General features: G+C 35.8%; 1 protein-coding gene across 1 annotated transcript in view; it reads right to left on the bottom strand.

Moving 5' to 3' along the window:
* Positions 1 to 16,836, bottom strand: part of Rnb (BTB/POZ domain-containing protein Rnb) — a 41,172-nt gene extending 24,336 nt beyond the window's left edge. Inside the window, exons 1-3 of the mRNA XM_081771459.1 lie at positions 16,274 to 16,836; positions 6,355 to 6,575; positions 1,206 to 1,371 (exon numbers count right to left, since the gene is read on the bottom strand). Of these exons, the coding sequence (XP_081627585.1) occupies positions 1,206 to 1,371; positions 6,355 to 6,575; positions 16,274 to 16,528 (642 nt within the window). The 5' untranslated portion in view covers positions 16,529 to 16,836. The remainder of the gene's footprint in view (positions 1 to 1,205; positions 1,372 to 6,354; positions 6,576 to 16,273) is intronic.
* Between the last annotated feature and the right edge of the window lie 562 nt (positions 16,837 to 17,398).

Raw genomic sequence — 17,398 nt, 5'->3', positions numbered from 1 at the left:
ACAGGAAAGAATAGTCAACTTTTCTACGTCCTTTGGGTTATTAACATTAATAATTACTTTCATTACGAAATATGTAAGATTTAAAAATGGACCTTGTCTAATGGCAATATATTTACTGCTGGCAAGAGTTCTGAAAACTTGGAACCTTTTGATTAATATTATTAACAAAAGAATTATATTTTGTAAGTTCCATTTCGTGGGAGAAGTCCGGTTTCGATTCCAGTTGAAGATAATGTGATTCGGATTCCATGTTAAGAGCAGGTCCACGTCTTATGTATCCTCGGTACAGACAATGGGCATTAAACTCCAAACAAAGTACCCCAATTGTATAATAAAGTATATATATATATATATATATATATATATATATATATATATATATATATATATATATATATATATAATACCTGCAAGTGTGTTGTGATTTCTTTAATCCTATATATTTCGGTAGCTAAATTCAGCTGATACCATCATCAGAGAAACCAAAACCAGTTCCGAGCTGTAAACGGAAATCATATGCCTATTTTTCCAACAAAAACTAAGTTTCGAATCATGTCTTCATTGAGTCTGCAATAAGTATACTAATGGGTCATTTATCCTTTATGGTTGTCTGTGAAATTCAGCACACATATTAATGGAGCACCAAAAAAAACATTGTAAGATTGATTAGAAACATCACTATTTACAACTATCACTAGCAACAGTCATATGGTTACAGTGATGCCAATTTATCAATTCTGTCATTATTGGAAACATAGTTTCGGGAAAAATAGGCACGTGGTTTCTGTTTCCAGCTCGAAACTTTTTTCGGATGTACTTTCCTTCACTATGATATCAGTTGAAATTCGATATCGAAATATACAGGATAGAAGAAACCACAACGCACTTAGAGGAAAATATTATTACTTTTTTTTTTTTTAACTTTAATATACAATTAATTAACACATAAGTGTGTACAAGAAATATGAAAACTTTAACATGCTGAAAATATTACAAATTATAATTTTAGCTAATGAAATAAAAGAAGATAAGCAACAGAAATGCTCACAGTAAAGTGTGCGCTTGCATTATACAAAACAGTGTCAGTTGCAAGACGAGTCAGTCACGACTATTGGACTATTTCCAAGAAAGAAAGAAAGAAAGGAAGATTTTTTTTTTTTTTTTTTTTTTGTATTACGAGAAAAAAAATCTTCAAAATTAATTACCTGTTGAGCACATGCTTCAGTGCAATTTGCTGTGAATGCAGCCACTGCTCTTACAACTTCCTCTAACAACGTATCGTCGTTATCTGTAGCAAGGAGCTCTGATACTGCACGCACTCCTTCTTGAGCTACAATTTTCTCCTTATGATCAACTGAGTCAGCCATCATCCTGTTGTAAAACAATATAGATGTTTATTTTCTAAAGGTAAATAATATGTGTCGTTACGTGCTTAATAAAATTAGTGTGGAACGTCAGATAGAAAGAAAATTACCAGAACAATAAATACTTTCAACAGATATGACAGAATATCAAGCAGTTAAGTACAGGGAATAAAATATAAATAACAGCAGATAGTTAAGTAACAGTTCAATGAATGGTATTACAGTATGAAAGAAAGAAAAACATGAATATCCAAAGTAGAAAACAATACTTAACTAGAAAATATGTTTAAGTATAATTTCAAAGGGAATTATGTATTTTACATGACATGTTCCGCAGAAGAAGGTTGTCCCGGGTATATTTCGACTATACTGCTACAATTCAATCTGTAGAAATATTTCTTTCTGACAAATATTTAATAAGGCAATTTGGTATTAGCCTCAATATGAACACTTACGAGGTTACTGAAGTCATAAACATAAATCTTATTTGAAGAAGTACTTTTCAGAACTACTGTTAAAATATTTGAAAAATCACGGAAACATGACTTTAAAAAAAAAAAAAAAAAAAAAAAAAAAAAAAAGTTTTGAAATTGAGAACACTGACATTCCATAATGTAGATAACAATTTTGTAATATCTTTGTAACTACTCATTCCTCGTTCCATGGCTTTTTATCTTTTTAAAGCTTTACTATTACTTTTCTCTACGAGGGCCACTATTTATATTTTGAGCCTAATAATGAAAAAACACTAATCTGTCATTGAAAATCGATTTATTGTTTTTTTAAATATTCTCCTTTATGATTAATACACTTTTGCATTCGTTCGAACTATTTGTCAAAGCATTTTTTCCAATCTTCTTGAGACACCTCCATAATATGGTTTTTGAACGTATATAATCTCCTGGTATCGGGTCGCTGTTCGGGTACCATTTATTTATATAACTGTTTTCCGGGGTCTGTCCTCCGTGGTTTTGCCAATAAGTATGTTTTGGATACCTGGACTTACCTGGGTAAGGCGTTGAAAGACATATCCTAAAAGGAATTACAAAATTATCTTTAAATTGCCTGCTGGTCTCATAAATGAGATGGGTATTACGCACCGAGAGGTTCGGATGTCTCGTCTCGAAAACCTCACGAACGATCAGACGGTCACTCAGACCACAACGCACACAAACGTCACTCATACACACAACAAAAACACACTGGATTAAATGACACTATGCTTACTTATTAAAATACTATTTAAAGAAAAAAAATGACGGATTAGAAAAATAATCACAACACTCAACACTGCATATGTATAATTATTTCCTTTAATAAAATCACACTTTACTTTCTCACTATACTTTAGCCCTTTGTCGCTTTATGTATTAGGATTGAAGACCAAGATAATGATTCCATTAGATATACTTTTCTCACACCACTAATGCACTTGGGGGATTAGCACTGGGGAAATGTCGCCGGGATAATCCCACAAAGTAATATAGTTGCTGCTCCAAGCAATCCTCAAATGTCGACGTTACTCTTCAGTAAAAATAGATAGTCTCCAAAGTGAAATGATAATGTTGGAGGGCGCGTTTACAACTTATACGCACAAGGTGTGTGAACCTGGGTTTCACTGATTGGGGCTAGCTAATAACGTATACCCCTTAGCACAACATTATACTTGATGGTCGACGCGACGTGCATGGTTGCTGCCTCGAAACGTGGAGTAACACTCCTCGAACTTAGAGGTTCGAGATACGAGCTGCATTGATCGAAGGATCAATGTTGGCAGTTCATTCTCAAACGCACTCAGGTTAAATCACTATACTTTAGCCCGGAACATGCAAATGCACATGCAAATAGAATATAAAAAAAGAGTTGGCGTTAATGTTAGTCCACTGGCCACGATGCACAAGACATTGTGATAACTTGACTGTGGGAACATTTAGATAATGAGCTGCTAAAGCGATGTGGCTGGCGTCTCCTTGGTGCTCAGGCACCTGGTTTGTTTTAGATCGCAGTATTTCTATAAATAATTGGAAGATACACTTAATTCAGTTCCAAATAACCATATAACATAGTTTTTGCATATTACTAAGTTAGGGAGAAACACTTGAGAAGCTTCGTTGCTCACTGAAATGTTCTCACCACAAAGCAACGTTTTAAACATATATATGAATGGACGATAAAGACTTCTTTGTTCGATTGCGGGGGGAAGAAGCAATTCCCACCGAAGAAAGAACTTATTTGCGTCGCAGAATAAAGTATAAATCGAAAAAATAATTACTGTCTTTCCAAAATATACAGAGCGGCCACACACACAAAAAAAAAAAAAAAAAAAAAAACTTCTATAACCTGGTAACGGTTATACGTATCAATGGCTTCTTCCGCCGACGAAAATCGTTATCCATGGAATTTATTCTTGACATTCGGGAACAAGAAGTCACTGGGTGCTAAATCAGGACTGTAAGGCAGATGACCCATCAATTCGAGTTTTTGAGTGTTCAAATAGTCGGTTGTTAGACGAGATGTGTGAGAGCTTGCATTGTCTTGATGAAGAATGATCCGACGGTGCTTGTTTGTTTTCCATATTTGACTGAAGACCTCCAGCAAACAAATAGTTGTGTATCATTCAGACTTGACCATTCTACGTTCCTCTCAAGACACAGTTGCCACATGACGAGTCTTCCCGAAATAACAGGCGACCATTTGTTTTGATGTGCTTCGAGCGCGAACAACTTTTGTTGGATTTGGTTTATCTTGAAACACCCTTGCAGTCGACTGCTGTTTACGTTCCGGCTCATATGCATATATCCATGATTCGTCACCTGTTACAATCTTATATACGTCTTTTGAAGCAATGCCATCGCATTTATTGACCATTTGTGGGCACCAATCACCAATTCTTTTTGAGTTTTTGTCAAATTATGTGGGATTCAACGAGAACAAACCTTTCTCACAGCTAAATGATCACGTAATATTTTGTATATGCTGGTGGAACTAATACCTACGGTTGCCTCAATCTCACAGTATGTCACATGACGATCTTGCTGTATTAGGTTTTGCACAGCATCAACGTTTTCTTAAATAACAACTGATTTTGGACGACTTTCGCGAATTTCGTCAATGAGCGAGTGGCGACCACGAGTAAAATCGTTATACCTGCGTTTCACAGTGACAAAGGATGGGGCTTCATCGCCAAATGTGGAAGTAAGTTGATCGATGCACTCTTGTCTTGATAATCCACGTCGAAAATCGTAATATATCATCGCACGAAAATTTTCACGAGTTAATTCCATTTTTCTGTTGTCACGTAATCTTCAAGTAAACGTAAACAACACAAATAAAGCTATTGACAAAACATTTGAAGTACGTTATGGTCAACAATGTCAAACGTTTCTATCCAAACAAAAATAGCGCCTAACTAAATCAGTGTTGCCAGGGCTCAAAATATAAATAGTGGCCTTGGTAGTGAAAAATATGATAATAGATAGTAAGAAGCACACTTTTTACACGCTTTCAAGTATCGCAAGCACTTCCGACTTTATTTCTCTATTGCAACCGGAAGTAGTAGAACTTGAACACAGCAAGAGATAGTGTGGAACCAGGGCCGGCTCTACTACATGTGCAACAAGTGCGTTTCCACGGGTTGGAAAGTTTCGAGAGGCGACAAAATCTGTCATAACTGGAAAAAGCCTTCATAATGATGATATTTAATTTATTAAGCTGACCTTCTAATTAAATACTATTCATAACTTATATTTAAGTCGCATTAGTTTAAGGTCACATGGACAGTACTAAAGCAAATGATCAAACAAATCCCAGTATGAATTACTTGCTTGTTGTCAAATACAAGAACTCAATTTTCGAACAGTAGCAAACAACGGTTCCATGTAGAAGTTATCACAGTTTTTATATGAAAACTAGTCTTGCTTTCGTCAGAAACAAGTTCGTTATCAGTGAAGGTTAAAACAAGTTTTTTTAAAAATATTTTTCAACAGATGTAGAAAGAAAATCAAGAAATAAGGGTTGCCAAAGCTCAAAATATAAATAGTGGCCCTCGTATGTTACTGATTATGTTCGCTATTACGAAAAAGACAATATCAATGTAAGCCTCATACTGTGCAAAAAAGACCTGTAGTAATGATACTATATTATATATATATATATATATATATATATATATATATATATATATATATATGAAAAACTACTAAAGGAACTAAATTGGTGTATGATTACAAGTATTAACTTAAACTCAGGAATGCGTCTACATACTTGTTAATGCTGAAATTTTCAATGGGATCCTCCACTTTCATCAGTGGCTTAAAATAAATAATACGTAAATAAATAAGGCGCTGACGAAGATATGAATTCCGATTGAAAATTTCAGCATTAGTAAATATTTAGACGCACTCCTGAGTTTACCTTAATAAGATAGGGAAAATAAGTGAAAATACATAAATAAAAGATTTTAACCGATATAAAAGATTGGCACGTACTCTAGGGTTTTACATTTTTGAAGGAGGTACCTCATGTAATAAAGATTTAGATTATCTAAACACGCAGACGATGAGTTCCATGCAACCTGAAAATTAAGTGTGACCCTTCCTGGTCAAGGGTTAATATGCGCGTTTCATCTGTAAGTGGTCCCAGCTACTATTCCCAATGGGAGGATACAAATCAAAGTAATGCTTCGAGTCTCACATTAAGTGGTAGACTAATATAGACTAAGTGCTGCGTTAGAATGGATAAATATTAATGTTTATCCTACGCGTTCACACAACAAAGTGTTATTAGAATATTTAATTTTACGCAGAGACAGTCAACAAGAAGGCAAACCTTACAGTTTGACGTCGCATCAAATCTATTGTAATAAATATTAACTCTTCCATGTAATTCACGAATATCTTAATTTCTGAATGAATTACAGCAGATTTGATGCAACGCCCGACGACAGATTGTTCTTTATTCTACTGACCATATCACCTTGTTTTGATCTTACCGCAGGGCCCTCACGGCCATTTGCTTCGTGAAAGTGCTGCTCTTTTCAGCTTTCAATGCTGTCAGTAGACCTGCTGTAGCATTCTCCCTATGTAAAAGATCCACATTTTTCACATCTTTACATAGATTTCCAACCAATCGACAGACTCTATTAACAATACTGTCTTTCGTAATATTCTTCAAGATAAGAACAACGTGTGGAATACCATTGGATCTCCGGAACTGAAAAAAAAAAAAAAAAAAAGTAAAAACACATGTCATGAAGCGTGTAGGGATTTACGATAACAATAAGGTAAGAAAAACCTCACCTTGCACCTTCAGAGTTGTTCCTATTTAGAATTTTATTTTCACTATATTTCAGTAATCGCTGTAACTATGATCCCGTGCAAATGTGATATAAGCAGAAACTATCACTTTAACTCCGGTGATATACTATGTTCCTTGTTCTGTGAAAGAAAAATAGCCTCAAGTATTTCAGAAATCACACTTATTGTCAATAAATTCAACAGTTTTAGGTATTAAATCGACTCATTTTATAAACTTCATTCAGTGAGGAGCTATGTAAAAATAGTTCAATATCACTAATCATTTTTTAAAAAATCGTTAGCTTTTGTGGTGTTTATTACCTTCTAAAGTGTGCTATCTGGAATACTTAGGGCTTTTAGGACAATGAATATAGTACATTAATGGAATCACAGTAAACGTTTCTGCTTTTATCGCATCTGCACGAGATCATGGTCACTGCGGTAACTGAAATACATTGAAAATGGAACCCTAAATAGGAAGAATGCTCGAGGTACAATGAAAAATTTTGTTTTTAGAAAGTATGCCCTAGAGTATATGATATTAACGTGAGAAGTTTTAATATAACAATCATATTAAATATTAATTCAAAATGCCTACTATACAGATATTAATTTATATTGATGCACGCATATCGACAAAACAAATAACATTCCTTATATAACGAACAACACACCTGCATGTTTCACTGTCAACAATACCAACATTTAATGAATTAATGAGACAAAACTTGCCTTTAATGCTTTAAAATTATCAATGCCTAAAGTATTACTTTAGGTTTACTCACACTGGTACTTTAAAAAGGTACCCTGGAAACCATACACGAAAATTCATCATAATTTACCCCCGTCTACCAAGAAATAAAATCTATACTACAAAATTTAAAGTGACTATGTTTGTAATTTCGCACCGCTTGAACCACCCGACCTATCTCGATGAAATTTTCAACATAGATGAGGTTCGGATCTGATATGCTTTTTAATCACATCACTTCGATGGTGCAACTTAGTGGAGGGGAGAGGATATTTAAAAAACGATCGAAAATGACCGATATTACTGTCGAATCCATAGTTTTCGGGGTCGCTGAGATGAACAATGACACTTCCAATCCTTGTTAAATCCAAATTCAATCTCCCGCAACTTGGGGGAGGGGGTATATATATATATATATAAAGATGATGGAATGTGATCATATTAGTGTTGAATCCATAGTTTTCGGAGTCGCTGAGACGAACAGTGATATTTACGATGCCGTTTAAATCCACGCCACTAAAAACGAAAGCAGCATATTTCACGGGTACATGAGATAAAGCGAAGCGGGTAATCGATGCTAGTAATACTGGATATTTCGTTTATAGAATTTTCAATTTAAAATCTATACTATGTACATTAAACAAAATACATACATAAATGGGAACGCTTATTTTATAAACAAAACCCTGTATTTTCTGCATAAACAACAACGTACGATATGCTAATCCTAATACTGAACAGTTTAGTTATATTGATAGTATCCGGCGTGGATAAGTCAGTTCGATGTTAAATATGATTAGCTGACACTAGTTCGAGCTTTCCTTAGAAATTGTTACTTTAGAATAAAAGATAGTTAAGTGGAAATATTTAAAATGTGTGATATAAATCGTAATGAAGTATATGCGAAATAATTTTGAAGAAATAACGTTAGATTTAGATCGTAAATGTGGATATTTCTCATCTTTGTGGCATTTGGAAGCACGGATCATTGTTGTGCAGTGGATGTAAGGGTATTAACTAATAGTACGTCATTTTGGTACGTACAAATAATAAACAACTACCGTACAGATAATATAAATAAGATAGCGCTAATAAATTATCTTTATAAGCAGCATAAAATTTTGTAACTGCAAAATACTGACGCACGATTTTAAGTGAATTCCAACCATCGGTATGCTGTTTGCTATGCAGGTCCCTCTAGGGTGCGATGGCTCAGTGGTAAAATGCTTACCTCTGGCGCGCACGATGCCTGGTTCTATCACCTCCCGCCAAGAGGGATTTGTGGTAAATGACCACCGTGTGCGTGGGTTTTCTTAGGGTTTTTACACTTTTGTCATTCCTTAGTCTCGTGCATAAACTCAGAAAAAGAGCTCTCCTACTCTTCGCCACTCTCTGTACTATACCCGATTACATTAAACCACCTGACAAAGCTATACAAGACTGTTCGTAGTTTTTTACATTGATACTGCTTGCAGTCATCCTTTTCTATGTTATTTTTATAAAGTGTTTTGTTATTACACGTTCCTATTTTCAACGAAGAAAATGCACCTTATCAAACATAAAACAAATTCCTATTGGATATACAAACTATATACGACTGGACCGTGAGTCGAACACTTGTCTCCTGGTCTATAATGTTGACACTGGCTTATCCAAGCACAACAAGACCTGTGATAAAGTCCATGTTTGAGTGGTTGAGAACTGATTTCAATAGTGGTAGAATAAAATGTATGACTGTTTCGGGGAGCAGACTGGGTAGCATGGTAGTTGTCACATCGGCAGTGTTGGCCGCAGACCAAAGTTCGAATCCAGCTCCAGTAGTGCAGTTTTTGACTCCATGTACCTTTGAATTCGCAGATAGAGAGAATTTGGTGTGATATAAAATCAGTTATTTCCTCTACTTATCATATATCCCTCGTCTTAAATCGAATCCACAATGAAAAAGAAAAAAAAATGCTAATTAGTCAGAAAAATCTAGCTAGTGTGGACTTAAAACATTTGCCGGTGGATGTTGTAAGTCGGTCATATTTCCAAGTGAGCGCTGTATGAGACTGAAGTAGCGACATGGAGAAACAGAAAAAATTAAAAAGGAGGAAATGTACAAGTTGTCATGAACCTTCTTGGCGACGTTCCTTTTTCTTCTCCTAACGCCAGGTTTGTTGGTGTCTGCTTAGTATATTTGTTCGTCTGGTTCACACAGAATGAAAGAAGAAAATTATAATGTCATAGTGCCAGACTACAGTAAGAAATAAACTTAACAGTCATTTTCCACTTTCCTTCCTCCCCATCTGAGTCTAAAATCAATAAATTTGTGTAAGTCATATAGGCCTATAGGCAAAAATAACTCTGATCTGAAGTTTCTTCATAAGATAGTTAATGGGAACCTAAGATCAGAAACCCTAATTCAACAACTATCCTTACGTGTCCTTTCCCGCAAAACCCGGAATACCCACCTATTCCATCTTGCACACCCAGTGCCGGATTTACGTATAAGCTAAACAAGTTATAGCTTAGGGCCCCATTCTGTTGGGTGCCCCAAAATTGAAGAAAACAACTGTCTGTATATTTCCAAAATATAAGAAAAATAATAAATAAAATAAAACCTACATATACCAACAGTGCTTCGAGTGATGTAGATTCCTGTGATGTAAGTAATGGGGTCCTTTCTGGTAGCCTGCTTCCTAAAATATCACTACTTTCTTTATTTCTGTATATAGGATGCGTACGTCTGCCGCATCTTGATACTTGAAGGGCCCCATTACCTTCAATAGCTTAGGGCCCCACCAAACCTAAATCTGACCCTGTGCACGCCCTAGGTTGACAATTATACCGAGGTCTCTTTTTCACAGAGTACCAAATTATTATAATAATCTAACTAATGAGGTGGACGTTTTTTCGAGCTACCCGATGTTTGAAAAAGCAATAAAACGCATGCTAGCCGAATAATATTACTTGTGCACTCTTTGTTGAGATTATTGTTATTACTTATTTTTATTGTTTTTGTCTTTTTTTTTCTTTTCCAGCTTGTTAACATTTCCCTGTGTAAAATGGCAAAATTATGTTGTATCTAGGAATTTGTTCAATAAATAAATAAATAAAAATGTTTTCTAAATCTTTATTGTATTTTCCTTAGCCTGCTTTTTGTTTCATGTCTCTGGGCTAATTAGATCTATATAAACTGCATTTATTTCCTAAAGTTTGACCCGGTACTAATGGCTTTAGGATAGAACAGTTAAGGTTAAGAAAACATTTTCACAGTTACAAGTCAAGTCTCGATTCAGGTATATTATTGATGGGGAGCTACACACCTCTTATTACACATGGAGTTAAAAAAGTGTACAAATCATACATTGTTCATTTTTTATTCGAGGGCCTGACGAAACATACTTGCAGGCCAAATCCGCCTGTGGGCTGCCATTTAGTCATAACGGATTGATTTACTAGCAACAAGGAGTCGAAGAAACGAAGAACAAAACACAGATAAAATGACTGTGTCAATGATAGTTCGATTAGAATTAGTAGAACTAAGACAGAATATTTACATTGTCTTTTCAGGAAAAATGTAATTGAGAGTACAAGAAAACGACTGGACGAAAAAAAAAAAAAAAAAAAAAAAAAAGTGGTAATGACGAAGAAATTCAAGTATTTGGGATCAATTCTGCAGGAAAATGCAGGAATAAAAGAAGATGTAAGTCTAAACAGGGGAACTAGCAGCGGTTGGACAAAATGGCAGGAGTATTGTGTGACCATAAGGTACCAATAACAAAGAGGAGAAAGGAACAGAAGTTGCATGTTGCGGAGACGAAGATACTGCGGTGGATGTGTGAAATGACGGGGAAGGACAAAATTAAGAATGGAGTGACCCGGGGAACAGTAAAGGTGAAACTAGTAGTAGAAAAACTGCAATAAAGTAGAATGAAGTGGTTTGGGCTCGTAAGAAGAAGACCTTTGAAAGATGTAGCTCATCGAGTACATGGTATAAGAGTGGGAAACGAGCCCGAGACCAGCCAAAGAAAAAGTGGGGAGGTTATGTCAAGAACGACAGTGGATATGACACAAAATAGAAAAACAGGTGGTGGGCAGTGATTCGAAAAGCCGACCGCAGATAACTTACATAAGAAGACTTAGAAGAAGAAGAAGAAGAAGAATGATAGTTCCATTGATCAGACCACAGGTCGAAGCTTCAGTCTCCACGTATTCAGCGTCCATATTTATCTATGTAATTTCATTGCTGTACTGTACACTCGCTACTGAAAATGCATAACAATCTACTCAATTTCTCTTGACAATAAATTCGAATAACTTGAAAATCAAATAATAAAAATATAAATAGAAGTAAATAAATAAAATTTTGCTGGGATAAATCCTTAATCTCCATTTATTTTTTTATTATATTCATAGCTATAATATGCAAGTCGGATAATATGATGCCCACTCTCGTCAACGTATGATGTGGAAAGTGGGAAAAGCGCAGGCGTTAAGATATTAGAAGCTATTGGTAATATTAACATGAAAACACTACATTTATTGCTATAATATGATAGTATGGATATTCTGAATCTGTACATTTACTTTTCACTCAAATATACTTGTAAGATGGATATTAACATATAAACAAATGCGTGTTTAAACTTAATTCCCAGCGAGGGATAACCAAGATACTAAATATAATTTGTAAAAAATAACAATTACTTATCTACGTCTATATTGCAGCTATAATTACACTAAACTATTTCATCAATCACTGTCCTATTTATCGGCAACAACTTAGACGCAGTAATCACTATTTTTCTTTTACAAATTATACAAATATCGCCAAATTATGTGTTTAAGTAAACAAAAGAGTATAGGGTGACCCACAAGTCCCTATCTAACCATATATCTTACGTATTGAGTGTATTGAGCGCTGCTGCGGATTCTGACTTATAATATGATGCAACGCCAAGTTCTGTGAGACAGTTTCTCAACATAGCAGACTCCTCCATCTATATTATTATGTTATGTTACTCAATTATACTTATACTTATCATAAATATTGATTTTTTTTTTTTTTTTTTTTTTTTATGTAATGATCAATTTAAGAGCGTATTGTAAGAAGTACACGGGTGTGGGTACTTGTGACAAGCCGAAAAAGAAAAGATCAGCTGAACTTCGTATCCCGTGATCAATCACACGAATAGCCTATTTATAACAAAGGACTAGGGAGTTAAAGCATGGCGACTCACGTTTGTGATTAAACTGAGTGATTCTGATTAAAAAGAAAAAGAAGAAAAAAGAAGCAGTAGTGTGCGATGAGTCACTGCGAACCTTTACAATCCGCACTTGAGAGGATGTGATGTTTACGGATGAGTGTGCAATTTACTGTTCAACAGATTTGGGTTTAGCGGCCCTCTCAGCTGGAAGGTTCTATGAGACGTGGACCTTTAGCTTAACGCAGGATCCGAGCTACATGAGTTCCAGCCTGGAATCGAACCCACGTCTCCTGCGCACTAAATGTGGGTACGCTAACCATACAACCACGAGAGAGCTCAATTTACCCTTCGAATAAGCCACGAAATGTTCATTTCGGAGCTCATGAGAATCCTAATTATTTCGAGGAACTTGAATCCAAACCCCTGCACCTCATAATGTGAATAACGCTTAATGCCCATTATGTTATTGGACCATACTTCTTTGATGGATCAGTAAACCATTTCTCATATTTCAATATGTTACAACAATGGTTTATATCGAAACTTGATTAAATTGGAATTACAGGAGATTTGGTCTGAACAAGATAGAGCTCTGACTTATTATGCCCTCTGTGTGCGCGATAAGGTTGCTACTCATTCCGATTTAGGAGAAAATATTCCTCATTATGACGTGGCTTTGTCGGGACTTTAAAATGTCCGAATTTTCATATTTATTGATATAGTTGGTAACTATTATTATTATTACTGGAACTTAGTTTCCAGATTATACGGAGCTTTCAATATAAGAGGAAACCTCACAACAGTGGCAGGCAGGCAGATGTGCCTGGTAACACAAAATCTACGCTCACTTTGTAATTTGACTTCTCAACAGGTAAGTAGAAATAAACATTTAAATGTGGGCAGTAGTAAATTTTGTTTGTCGTAATTTTTAAGTTTTACATCCCACGATTATGCCTGCTAGGCTCAAGGAGTTGGTGATGATGAGAAATAAATGAAATGGTGGAACGAAAGAAAGTGGGAGGAAACGCGAGAACCCCGAGAAAACCCACGCATACAGCGTTTGATTACCACAAAGCTCAGCTGGGACCGAAACAAGGAGCCCAGGCACCAGAGATGGAAGGTCTACCACTGAGCCACCGCAGTCCCCAGGCAGCAGCAAATGCCCTAGGAATGAGAGCAGCTGAAGCAATAACAAACAAGAAGTGTTAGGGACTGTTTCTACAAGGAAAATTATATGAAAATATTGGGATAGTTAACTTATTTCTACTTTTTACTTTGCATGTATTTAGGTACGGTACGGAACATACAGGCCTATACGTAGGCTACATTCTATTCAAATTGACCATATTTTACAGGGCCTATATGATTTTTCTCGCTTTCTTTTATTAATTAGATGCGAGTTCACTCGGGCAGACAGCTCTACCATTTACTGAAGCGGAAGAATACAAGAATACGAAAAAGATGGAAATAAACGGCGGGAATGTTCTGTTCGTGTTAGTAATGGACATTTGCGATGGATATAATGCAAACATACAATTTTATTGCACAGAATTGTGTGATAAAGAGCGTCATATTATAAAGTTTTTGCAGCGTCATGGTATGTTGAAACGTAAAATCAACTATGCGAAGTGTGGAAAAGAAGTAAAAATTCAAAACAGACGAATTTCTCCTTGCAGTGGGCCATTTGTACCCGGGGAAAAAGTGAAGCCCTTTTGAAAGTAAGAGTTATTAAGATTATTTAAGTGTTTTTGAAGCTGAAAATTATTGCGGACATTTATGTATTTTTCCACTACCCTTGTTTACGCGTATGCCTCCCTCGCTCACGCGCCTGCTCCCTGCAGATGCATCCCTCGATCCTCTCGGGCTCCCCTGCTGCGCTCCTGCTATGACTCGGTTAGATACTTGTTAATGCTGAAATTTTCAATGGGATCCTCCACTTTCATCAGTGGCTTAAAATAAATAATACGTAAATAAATAAGGCGCTGACGAAGATATGAATTCCGATTGAAAATTTCAGCATTAGTAAATATTTAGACGCACTCCTGAGTTTACCTTAATAAGATAGGGAAAATAAGTGAAAATACATAAATAAAAGATTTTAACCGATATAAAAGATTGGCACGTACTCTAGGGTTTTACATTTTTGAAGGAGGTACCTCATGTAATAAAGATTTAGATTATCTAAACACGCGGACGATGAGTTCCATGCAACCTGAAAATTAAGTGTGACCCTTCCTGGTCAAGGGTTAATATGCGCGTTTCATCTGTAAGTGGTCCCAGCTACTATTCCCAATGGGAGGATACAAATCAAAGTAATGCTTCGAGTCTCACATTAAGTGGTAGACTAATATAGACTAAGTGCTGCGTTAGAATGGATAAATATTAATGTTTATCCTACGCGTTCACACAACAAAGTGTTATTAGAATATTTAATTTTACGCAGAGACAGTCAACAAGAAGGCAAACCTTACAGTTTGACGTCGCATCAAATCTATTGTAATAAATATTAACTCTTCCATGTAATTCAAGAATATCTTAATTTCTGAATGAATTACAGCAGATTTGATGCAAATCCCCTGCTGCGCTCCTGCTATGACTCGGTTAGATAGCGTTCGTGCTTTTAGTGGCCACCTAGCACAAGTTAGTTCGTGGTTATGCATTAGCTCCTCATTTAGTGCATGCTCTGCAAGAAGAAATCGCAAAATACAATAAATGTGTGAAAATTTGGTACAGCAGTCTGCTCGAGTAATGCCTTAGGTGCATATGATATGCTATGAACTTTAAAAAGACATATTACATTGTTACGGAAAAGAAACGCTGGTACATCTTCTTTCCCCCGAATAGTTGTATAAAGTGTTCCTACAGTTTGCTTGGGAAAGGTGGCAACCATAGTGCGCTCGATTAGTGCAGAAACATCCCCAGCGCTCATGAAATAGCCCGCAAAAGGTACGGACTTGGCAATGTGTCATAACTCTCTTTGAAGACACATAAAGGACGCTGTCAATATAACGTTATTACTCCAATGATGAGTTGAAGGCTACTGTTACCGCGGCACTTGGAACTCTTTTTATGTTGCGAAATTACCTCTCAGAACATGAAGCTGCATTATATTATGCAGCAAGAATGAAGGACAATGGGACACCTCGGTAGGGGACTCACGGACCATCCTATATGACTTTACCATGGGATCAAATTGTTACAAGAATATTTAAAATTAAGGGTTAAGTTCCAAAGTTGGGCGTCCATTTGCAGCAAATTTTTTAAAATTTACAGGAAAGATATGAATAATTTGATCGTTTTGTGTGCTTGATAATATATGAGTGTCGAAAAATCTGTTTATTTGTTATATATAAGCAGTTATAAACATGGGACTATACGGCGAGCGGAGGGAACTACTTGGCGCAAGGTAACCGAACAGTTGCATTGTGGGAAAGAAACGAGCATTTATGTTATCAACATGGCGAATGTACAAGGGCAATGAACTAACAGTTTTATCATTTGTGAAGCAATACGTTGATAACGAGCAAAATCTTTTAAGGGTTTGTGAAGAACACGGATAAATGAACCTAATAACAAATTACAAAAAGTGTGGAAAGGAGATAACAGCGAAAAAAGGTGTCCAAAGCGGACGCCCAACTTCGGAATAAATGCCAAAATGAACAAATACAATACCTGAACTCGGGGATCATTTTTCACACAGCAGTTTCCTAGTATACTAAGAGTCACATCTAATATTTTGTCATTTGGCTTTTGAAGAATTTTTACAAGATATTTAATGCCTCCAAATTTCTCGAATGTCTTGATCCCTTCTTCCGTTCTTATTACTTTCGTTCGAATATCAACAAGAGCCTGATAGACAACTGGATTTGAATGTGATTTCAAATTTGCCAACAAACGTCTAACTTCATCGCACTGCTTCTGAGACATTTTAGTATCTTCTATTTATCGATAATACAAATCATCCTACATACACTCTATATATAATTAGATCATTGTAGTTGCAATAAAACATTTTCATGCAAAAGCAAGGTTTGTATTCTCAATGAAGACATCACTACTGCTGATATCGTCTTTCACTTTTGACATATTTTTGAAGTTTACTTATCTGTGTAACAGCTGATGCTTCACACATAATAGGGGTTTTTATCTCATCACTCAAACTAGAAATTATTTCAACTTTACTTGAAAATAAAAGTAACTTTTCAGCAATTACGCTTTACGATTCTCAATTGTTTAAGGGACAAGTCATTTAATCAGCGTTTCCAATGGTACTGATTTTTCAGTAAATCTACTAAATTTACAACATCTGATTAATAAAAATAAATTCAAATCCTGATATTTACGCTAGTAACTATAGAAGGTAGACTTCTGGCAGCCGAAAGGAGACTTCAGAGAGTCTAACAACCTTCACATTAAACTCTACATACGATATAGTGATTTTCTATTCAAAGCCATATTTAAGAATTTACCACCTCCCCAATATTAATGGTTATATACTGGTTACTTCCGAGCTCCTAGATCTGGGCGGAGCTATGAGGGGGCATAGGGCGGAATTGACCCCCCCTCAACTTTTTTTTTTTTTTACAAAAAAACAAAAATGCTACTTATAAGATCCTTCAATTCTCATTTGTATTAACTGTACCCCCCAGGAGACAAAAGGTTTCTCCCCCCCTAGCAAGCAATTCTTAACTCCGCCTATGGCTAGGTCACAGAAGAAATGTCATCTTGATTTTAAGATCAGTGTGTCCAGATTTTGCCATTCTTTCCTATGACATCATGGGTGAGGTTTGCCTGAGT

This window comes from Thermobia domestica, chromosome 9 (assembly GCF_964235325.1).
Source record: "Thermobia domestica chromosome 9, izTheDome1.hap1.1, whole genome shotgun sequence".
Lineage (NCBI taxonomy): Eukaryota > Metazoa > Arthropoda > Insecta > Zygentoma > Lepismatidae > Thermobia > Thermobia domestica.
This window is presented reverse-complemented; position numbering and strand designations above follow the sequence as displayed.